Source organism: Quercus lobata, chromosome 11, assembly GCF_001633185.2.
Source record: "Quercus lobata isolate SW786 chromosome 11, ValleyOak3.0 Primary Assembly, whole genome shotgun sequence".
NCBI lineage: Eukaryota > Viridiplantae > Streptophyta > Magnoliopsida > Fagales > Fagaceae > Quercus > Quercus lobata.
The window spans coordinates 35,050,136-35,059,557 of record NC_044914.1 but is presented as its reverse complement, the minus strand read 5'-3'; the positions used below and the strand labels follow the sequence as shown (position 1 = coordinate 35,059,557).

Sequence of the window (9,422 nt, the reverse complement as noted above, 5' to 3'; positions counted from 1 at the left end):
GCTCTCCTACTTAGCCCAAATTACTTCGACACCAGTTCAAGAACCTTAATATACAGCTCCCCTTTGGTTTATGCTTTGCAAAACGCATTCCAACCATTCCTAAGGTTTGATGACTCCTTTCTTTCATCTACCTATATTTTCCTTTAAAATTATATAATTTTTTAGTTTTCCTATGATTGATGTTGCATGTTTATTTTCTGTTTCATAACAAGTTGCAAGGAAAGTAATAATTGTTTGAATTGAAAATTTATGTTTCATAAGATTTTTAAAAATATTTAACGTTTTGATGTTAAAATGTCATTAATAACATTTGCATGTGGTGTAATTTTTTTTTTTTTACCAGGGGATTGTCATAAAATTGGGAAAGTCTATCAGCAACGAAATCAGGTATTTCGAATGGCTTATCTTCAACAAAGATTTGCTATAGCAAATATAATAAATCTTCAGAGATATGAGTTCTGATTTGTGTATGTTATCAATTAGGTGATGATTTTGGCTTGGTTTCTGTGTATGTTTGTGTTGGATGTGTGATGTCTGAAATGGGATGGCGTACCCTCTCTTTACTTGGGTAGGTTGATATCTGTGGATTTAGTCTATAATAAGGCATGGCAATTGCTTGAGAAATGTTCTCTTAGAAAGAAACTGGTTGTTATCTATCATTTGGCTCAAACTGTACTATTTGAAAATTGTCATGATCAAAATCTTGATGTTAGAAATGGCATATTACAGATGGTTTATTTATGAGATAATAATAGGGTATTTTTAAATCCTTATCAATTTAATTTTATATGACCATTGAAAAGGAAATGTGGATCTTAGCCAAAAATTTGGTCAAGCATATAATCATGTGGAACCCAGCTAGAAGATTGTCATGCCCAACAAATCAATCCGTGACCCTGACTTTAACTTGTAGAGGTAAATATATAACAGTTTGGATGAAACTGATATTGCATATAGGTGCGGTTTGGATTGCGCCAAATCTGGCGTTTTGCTTCTTTTTTTTTTTTTTTTTTTTTTTTTTTTTTTTCAAGCCGCTTATGTTGACTTTCAGAGACAAAATTTCCTGTTCATGAACCGTGCATGCACCGTTTACGCACTATGCATGCACTGTTCACGTACTTAAAAATATTAAAAATGAGTCTTATAGTATTATTATTTTGCTACAGTGTTTTCAGTTTTAGCAAAAATAAGTTCAATCCAAACAGACTCATAATAACTACATATGATTTGATTGGGTATATAATTTGGATGAGTGTGTGCATTTAGTGACTGATTCTGAGGTAAGGTTGCTTTGGTTAGAATCGTTCATTGGACCCATTCCACCGCTTGTCTATGATAAGCGGTAGGCATCTTCTCTATAAACAATGCATAATCGTTCCCTCTCTTTCTCACTCTCTGATGATATCTTATATCCTAGATTATAAAATTGGGTACCTGAAAATAGTTTCTCTAAGTTACTCTAATATTACCTTTTTTTTTTCAAGTAAAATTCTACTGCCTGATTTCAAATAAAATTAAAATGATACTATAACTAAAATTTTCTAAGTGCAGGTTTCAACAGATGTAAAATAAAATTTAGGCCAAAACGTATTATTGTGCTCTAAGTTGCTAATTACTTTAGTTGTGCTCACTGTTAGTTTTGTATCCTTTTCTTTTAACTACCCTCCTTCTCATGCCATATCTCTTGATTGACAGATTTATCTACTCAGCAGAATACACAAACAAACTAAAGTTCCTACTTTGAATGTCCACTTGAGGTGTAAGTTCCATTTTATTGATTATTTTGAAATCCTTTGAAATTTATATTTGACATTGTTGTTCACGCTATCTAACTCCCATTCAATATAAACTCCTAACAGGTAGATTTACTAATCCATGGAATTTTGGCAGGCCAACACAAACATGTGAGATGTGGAGCTATTCTATGGTATGAAGAGAGGAACGTCAAGTCAAGAAGACCATCAAAACCAAAGTTTTTGTTGTGCTGTTCAGAAAGACTAATTTATTTACCTTTGTTAAAATACGCACCTCCAGTTCTTGAAGGATTGATGAATTACTGTGGCCCTTCATTTGTAATAGTATATCTAATACATTTACATTTCATTGTAACTGTCTGGTATAACAATGTCCAAAGGATATAGCTTTCTTGATTAAATATCTGATGCTAAGGAGACATGGAGTATTAGAGTGAGAATATGCAAAATGTAGAAAGCAATGAATAAGAGAAGTGGAAATAACCTCATCGGTCTTGACATGATCTTTATTGATGAAAAGGTTATTATACGTCACAACAATGAAATGTTTGAATCTTTCAACTATTCATTGTATTTGCTATATAATATGTAAACTAACTTTTGACTTCCACTTTTTTTTTCTTTCTTTTTTTTTTCATTTTACAGAAAAACTTAATGCATGCAATTGTAAGAAAGAATGTGTTTCAAAAATTTAGTGCCATCCTACGTGAAGGAGGAACATTTATCATTTCAAACTTTAAAGTAATCATGGCAAATAAATGATATAGACCTTTTTCAAATTACCTGAACATCATTTCCCTGTTAACAGCTTCGATTAAGGAATGCAGTGAAGAAAGTGAACTCATACCTATGCATGCCTTTGGATTTGCAACATATGATTGTATCAACAGTCGTTTGAATGATAATTCTTACCTAACAGGTAAATCATATTTTACTTCACCTCTTCTCTATTTTAATTAATCAAAATATGATTTTATCAACAATCATTTGAATGACTGAAATTTAAGTTGTTTACCTGTGGTGTTCATTTCACCTTTCTATAGGATTATTACATTACCACCACTAGAGAACTAGCCCGAATGGTTGGAATTCGAAAGGCGCCAATCTTGCATCTCTTTTCAAAATCAGTTTCTAGGGCAGCAACTATTCATTGCTGCCCTTTAATCAAGCAAAAATTTTATTTTATTTTTTTTCAAGTATAGAAATGCAAGTTGTTAAAAATGGCAGTGTGCCCTTTTATCAAGCAAAAAACAATAAATAAGGAGAGAGAGAAAATACTAGTATTAATTATGAATGAGATGAAAAGTAATAGCATTTAATGATATTTTTTTAGCCGTTAGATCACTTACAAATCTACAGTGTAAAAAATGTGTAACTTTACAAGAGTTACAGCAAGTGTACTTGAACCCATCTATATCTATATATTATACAACATCAATTTATCAAAAGTAAATTACTAAATATCAAATGGGCAAAACTTAGGTACAGTATCTTAGGTGCAATACCTTAAGTTCCCCTCTTAAATTTAAGCCACATGTATAAAATACACAACTCAGCAAACAGGCGTTAAAAGATAATGCTCCGTCACTTTACTTCTTTTTTTCCTTTTTTTTGACTGGCCTGCTATGGAGAACCAAATAAAGCCAGTTGCAGATTTCAGATCTACCCCCACCAAACTTCTTCTGCTAAATCTCCTCCTTCAAAGAGATGATAAGGTATTTTTTATATTTCTTTGGCTTTTTAAGATTTCAAATCTGCCCCCACCAATTTTGTTTAATATTTTCTTTGGCTTTTTATTCAAATCCTCTCCTCTTTATTACTTACCCAGCAGTGGCAATCCGCACTTCCTCTCTCTAAAACAGTTTCTTCTCATTATTGATCAACAACTAATCATAGGAAATAAGGCCATTAACCAAAAATTCAGGCCATGGATCGATAAGGTGAACCCAGATCTACGGAAACACGATGAGGGAAAGAGAAAAGAAAAAGAAAAAATAAAAAAGAGACGGCAATAACGCTGTTTATTGAGTTGTGTATTTTATACACATGGCTTAAATTTAAAAGGGGAACCTAAGGTACTGCATCTAAGATATTGTACCTAAGTTTTGCCATATCAAATAATACAAATTATTTAGTCTTAAATCTTAACACTAATATCACTTCACACGATAAGAAGATTTATAATAAGTCATTACTCACACAATAGTAATTAATAAAATGGAGTAATATTTTACTAATTGCTAATTTGCTATTATAAAGCCAAGTGATATAAATTAATGAAAATGATATAGTGATTTTAAAAAAAAATCTTAATAAAAGGGATTAGATTGGTTAATTTTTTAAAAGTTTCAAATTTGAGTTCTTTTTTTTTTTTAATATGTTGGGAATTTGGGATATTTAACCATCGCAAGTTGTACTCCCACCTACTACCCACGTGCATTGACTCCTAATATCACACTTCAAAGCTTTTTATCATCTTCAGGAATACGTGTCATCTCCACTCCCACCTACTATTATGTATTATCTCTTTGGGTGTGTTTGGTTGCTGGAAATCGTTTTCCGGAAAAGGAAAATGTATTTGGGTGTTTGGCTGTTTCGGAAATCGTTTTATGGAAAATCAATTCCGGTGTTTGATTCGTCCAAATATTTTACGGAAATCGTTTTACGGAAATTTAATTCCAGTGTTTGATTCGTCCAAATATTTTACGGAAAATACTTTACGGAAAATACTTTACAGAAAACGTTTTCCCATGTTTGGTTCGGAAAATACTTTACGGAAAATAATTTGGATCAACATAATCGAGCTGGAGTTAGAGCTTAAAAATAACTAGTTTGAAGCTATATTTTACTCTTTATAGATAAAATTCAAGAACCTGCATTCCCTATACATATCTGTAACAATACTTTACGGAAAATTATAACATCAAACATAATCATTCGAATATACCCATAATATTTATATAAAAACCCATAATATTTATATAAAAACAGCCACATCAATTGTTCACCATTGGCATTACACCTCAATGGCATACAAAAATGATACCTATTTGTGGTATCTGAACAGTACAAATACATAATTTGGGCAATTATATCGTCCCAATAATACAAAAGAGTACATATATAATACATTGATAGGTCAATATTAATACTACAACATAAGTTAATTCCTAAATCTACCATCACAGTCAACATGAAATAAGCAAATCAAATTTGTGAGAAAAAATAACCATCTAACCATAGCTTCCTCAACCTAGCATTCTTGGCTAAAAATCCACGTGTCGTCTTCTCATTCTCACAAAGATGGTCGAAGGCAGTAGCGAGCATATCTTCGCTATATCCCTCCGCCATCATAGCCATTACCTCATTATACAAAGTTGTATAATCTACCGGGCCCCGATTAATTTCTTTCAGAGCGCCAGCTATTTCCTTCAGCTGATCAGACAGATCAGTCAGCACACTATCATCAACAGTAGAAGCTGCACGCCCTCTTTTGCGGGACTTGGAAATTCCCAACCCAGTGGTGGATGATTCATTTGCGTTCTTCCCCTTTTCAACCACACATTCCTCCACATTATCTCCGACAAACTCTGCACTATCCCCATTATCCCCATTATCTGGCTCATTTTCGATATCCACTCCGGACTTAGCAAAGCCACCTGTGGCTGTGTCCTTTCCCACCACAATCGCTAATTCATCGTAAAACTCAATTTTTTTGTTCAGATACTCGGCATGCTTCCGATGTGCCTATAAGGGAGAAAAGAACGTATATAACAATGCAATAATAACTTCTCTCATAAATTCAATATAAAAGACTATGCACACTTTCCCAACATTATCAATCTTTTCTTTACCAAAGAAAATTGTAGCTCAGACACATATACACATATAGATAGATGAAAATGCATAGATATGTATAGATATAATACATAGGTAAAGTGACATGAAAGTTATGTTTGGAAAACCTTATAAAAGCAATGGAATTCTAAAAAGAATGACACTATAAATTTCATATGAAAGGCAAAAACATATATTATTATCTATATTAAGAAAATATAGTTGGAAGCCATACCATAACTTCTTCTTGGTATGTTTTTGCGTCACAAGTTATCATTTTTAGATTTTCGTCCCAACCGAATCCACTCTTCCTTCTAAGCTCTTGAATAGTTGACCACATGGACCTTAGAGTCCGCATTCGGTTCTCCACAAATACAGGGTGGCACTCAACCCCGAAATGGGCCGTTATCTCCTTCGCTACAAGAGCAAAGGAGCCGGCCCTAAAAGTATTAGAGGGCTTATTGCCCTTTCCAGCCTCCTCTGTAAGTATCTTTAGCATCATCTCATGCATAGGTGGCAGCCACCTAAATTGCTTGCTGCCACCAACTTTTTCTTTCCCCTTTGACATTACTACATATGAAAATAGTATAGTCAGAGTAGCATTTAGTAATTACGCTCGGAACATGAATAACAAATCAAACACACATACAACCACGCTTATGAAAGTGTACAACAGAATGGAACATGCTAACTATAGAAATGACAATGTAATACCATCAAATAACAATGTAATGCTAAAAATTCTTTTTCATTACATCACCAAAAGTCTATATTACATACATTGTCTTTACAAAAAAACAAAAAGGAAAAACACATTACAATCATAGAAATCTAAATAAAATACTATTCTCCACTCCTGATATAATCAGACCACATGGCTTGGCATATCTCATCTCTCTTAGCATTCCATGATCTACTATCTTCGACGGACTCCCGATGGGATTGTGTTTCTTGTTGGTGGTCACTAAGCTCTACTTGGTTCATTGCATCTTCCATAATATGGTCATTTGGTTCAACCCCCATAATGTGATTATGAACCACACAACACGCTAACACTACTTTCACTTAGGTTGGGAAAGACCAATATGGTTCTGCATCCAACACTCGAAAACGTTTTTTCACCACTCCAAACCCTCGCTCAATGGTAGTTCTCAATGAAGAGTGTCGGAGGTTGAACAATTCTTGCGCATTCTCAGGAGGACGATCACTAAACTCTTTCAAGTGATATCGTACACTCCGATACGGTGACAATATTCCATTTTTATTACCATACCCAGCATCACCAAGATAAAATTTACCTACATATATTAAAAAAAAAAAACCAAATCACTACTATGTTTAGGAAAACACATAATATTTATTAAACTAACAAACCAAAAGGGTGAAGTAATCGTGTAATACCATTGGGAATTGAAAATCCCCCTGTCCTAGCAAATGCATCATTTAATACACGTGAATCATGTGCACTGCCTTCCCATCCAGCCAACACATAAGTGAACTTTAAGTCAAAACTAATGGCAGCTAACACATTTTGCGTGGTTCCATCTTTGCGACCACGAAATCTTCCTTGTATTTCAGGTGGCACAGATGCACGAACATGTGTACCATCTATTGCTCCAACACAATCCTAATTTTCGACAAACATAATGGTTTAAAATTACATAAATCTTCACAATTTACAAAAACACACAAGTCGCAATATTTACCTTAAAATATGGGTAAAACCTTCTGCTATTTCTTATCTCTGGAGGTGTATCTTCGCTACGCAGTCTTATTAGAGCTCTATATAATTTCAGGACCCCCCTAAGGACAATCTTGAAGTATCTATTAACAGTCTCAGTTGATCTATAGATCTGACTACCCATTACACGAAACCTCACATTATGACCAATAATGTGCAAGAAAATGAACACTTGCTCCGTAACAGACATGTGAACAGTCGGACGTACGTGCTCAAGCTCAGTGAGGGTGTGACATAAGTGGTGGAAAGCTATAGGCTTCATCCTAAGTTGATTCACACAATGTCTCTCACTTCCATGCAAAACACTATTTATGTATTCCTCTCTCTCGGCGGCATGGTTAACATAAGGCGCCCTAGGCAGTTCTCTACGTCTACGTCGTAATTTCTTTAATAATGCAACCCCCACAAGGAGGACAGATGCAACTGAGGCAAGAATTGCGGCTTTAGTTTTTTTCTTCATCTAACAAAATCACAAACATTGTAGTTTAAGAGGTATGTAAACAAGTATGGTATTGATTACACCATAAATAAAATCAGCCACAAACATATAACATCCAAACCATCACATTGCATTCTATTTACACTATAACAATACCATCACATTGATAACTACACATTGATATCTTACAATACCATCACATTACATTCTATTTATAATCACCTATATACCCAAAACACCTTCAATGAAGTTTTAAACACACACATATTGGTCTGCAAGAACATAATAACACGAAGCATGGGTGAAGCCCCAAAATTTCTACACATAACCCATAACCGAATTCTAATAAAAATAACAGCAAAAACCAATCATGCATAACCAGTCAAGCCCCAAAATTCTAAAAAAAAATTTCAGACCACAAACCAATTGGGAATAACCTGCAATCAGAAAAGCCCCAAAATTGATATATGCATCACCCATAAATACACAGTTTCATAAACAATGGATAATTAAAAAAGTTGATAAATATCCTGCAATCAGAAAAGCCCCAAAATTTCATATACATAATTCACAAATACACAGTTTAATCGACAATGGATAATTGAAAAAAATTAATAAATAACCTGCAATCAGAAAAGTCCCAAAATTTTGATATCCATTACCCACAAATACACAGTTATAAACAATGTATAATACAAAAATTAATAAATAAAAACATGTAAATAATTATATAAATATTTATATAAATAAACAACTAAATAAATAAATAAATATATATATATATATATATAAATTTCAGAGATCGGATCGGGCTTTCTCAAAAAAAAAAAAAAAAAAAAAGAAAGAGATCGGTGTGGCGGATCGGACGTGTGGACCGGTGAGGTGAGTGTGTGGCGGATCGGTGTAAGTTTGAGCTGTCACTCACCGTGGGTCTGCGGCGTTTGGCGCGGTGGTCGTTCGCCGGATCGGAGCTCTGGGTTGCTGGATCGATCGCGGTTTGGGGTGCGTATCGACTTTCTCTCGCTCGTTCGCCGGATCGGAGCTCTGGGTGTGAGGTTCGATCGCGGTTTCAGGTGCGTTTCAATCGACTTTCTCTCGCTCGTTCGCCGGATCGGAGCTCTGGGTGTGAGGTTCGATCGCGGTTTGGGGTGCGTTTCAATCGGCGCTCTGGGTGTGAGGTTCGATCGCGGTTTGGGTGCGTTTGAATCGACTTCAAACGCTCGTTCGCCGGATCGGAGCACTGGGTGTGAGGTAGATTGTTTTTTTTTTGTTCTTTCTCTCTCGCTCGCGTGTTGTGTTTTCTGTTTTTTCTCTCCCTCTCTCTGCGTTTTGCAAGCCATGGAAATGAATTGAAGTGAAAATGAAGGCAGATTTTCATTTCCGTGGTCAAGGCTTCAAATTTCGGTCAACAGGAAATTCATTTCCGGAAAATAATATTTTCCGTCACAGCCAAACGCTCTATTTTCCGGAAATTGATTTTCGAAATTCATTTGAAGTCGATTCAAACGCACCCTTTGTTTGGTCCAGAGACAAGCCTCGAAGAAGAGAGTTTCAAATAATAGGCAAACTTGAGATTGGATTTTTATTTTTATTTTTTTCTTTCTTCTTCGACTCATCATCTTCTTCTCCTTCTCTAGTATTTTTTTTTTTT

The 9,422-nt window shown here is 34.6% G+C and overlaps 1 protein-coding gene and 1 long non-coding RNA gene across 2 annotated transcripts; one reads left to right on the top strand and one right to left on the bottom strand.

Moving 5' to 3' along the window:
- Positions 1 to 2,141, top strand: LOC115967859. The gene is made up of 4 exons (XR_004086572.1): positions 1 to 104; positions 344 to 387; positions 1,696 to 1,759; positions 1,891 to 2,141. It is a non-coding gene; the product is annotated as an uncharacterized LOC115967859 (long non-coding RNA).
- A 3,729-nt stretch (positions 2,142 to 5,870) lies between these two features.
- On the bottom strand, positions 5,871 to 9,111 carry LOC115966771. The gene is made up of 3 exons (XM_031085931.1): positions 8,697 to 9,111; positions 5,930 to 6,161; positions 5,871 to 5,898 (listed from the first exon to the last, which is right to left on the bottom strand). The coding sequence occupies exons 1-3, from the start codon at positions 9,109 to 9,111 to the stop codon at positions 5,871 to 5,873; spliced, it is 675 nt and encodes a 224-aa protein (XP_030941791.1).
- Between the last annotated feature and the right edge of the window lie 311 nt (positions 9,112 to 9,422).

What these genes read in the sequence shown, in the direction of transcription:
- LOC115966771 (XM_031085931.1), bottom strand. Translation starts at nt 9,111, where the DNA reads ATGGCTTGCAAAACGCAGAGAGAGGGAGAGAAAAAACAGAAAACACAA. An exon ending in CCAAACGCCGCAGACCCACG is followed by an intron (nt 6,162 to 8,696) that starts GTGAGTGACAGC and finishes TTTCATATGTAG; the next exon opens with TAATGTCAAAGGGGAAAGAA. An exon ending in ATGCGGACTCTAAGGTCCAT is followed by an intron (nt 5,899 to 5,929) that starts GTGGTCAACTAT and finishes CTTAGAAGGAAG; the next exon opens with AGTGGATTCGGTTGGGACGA.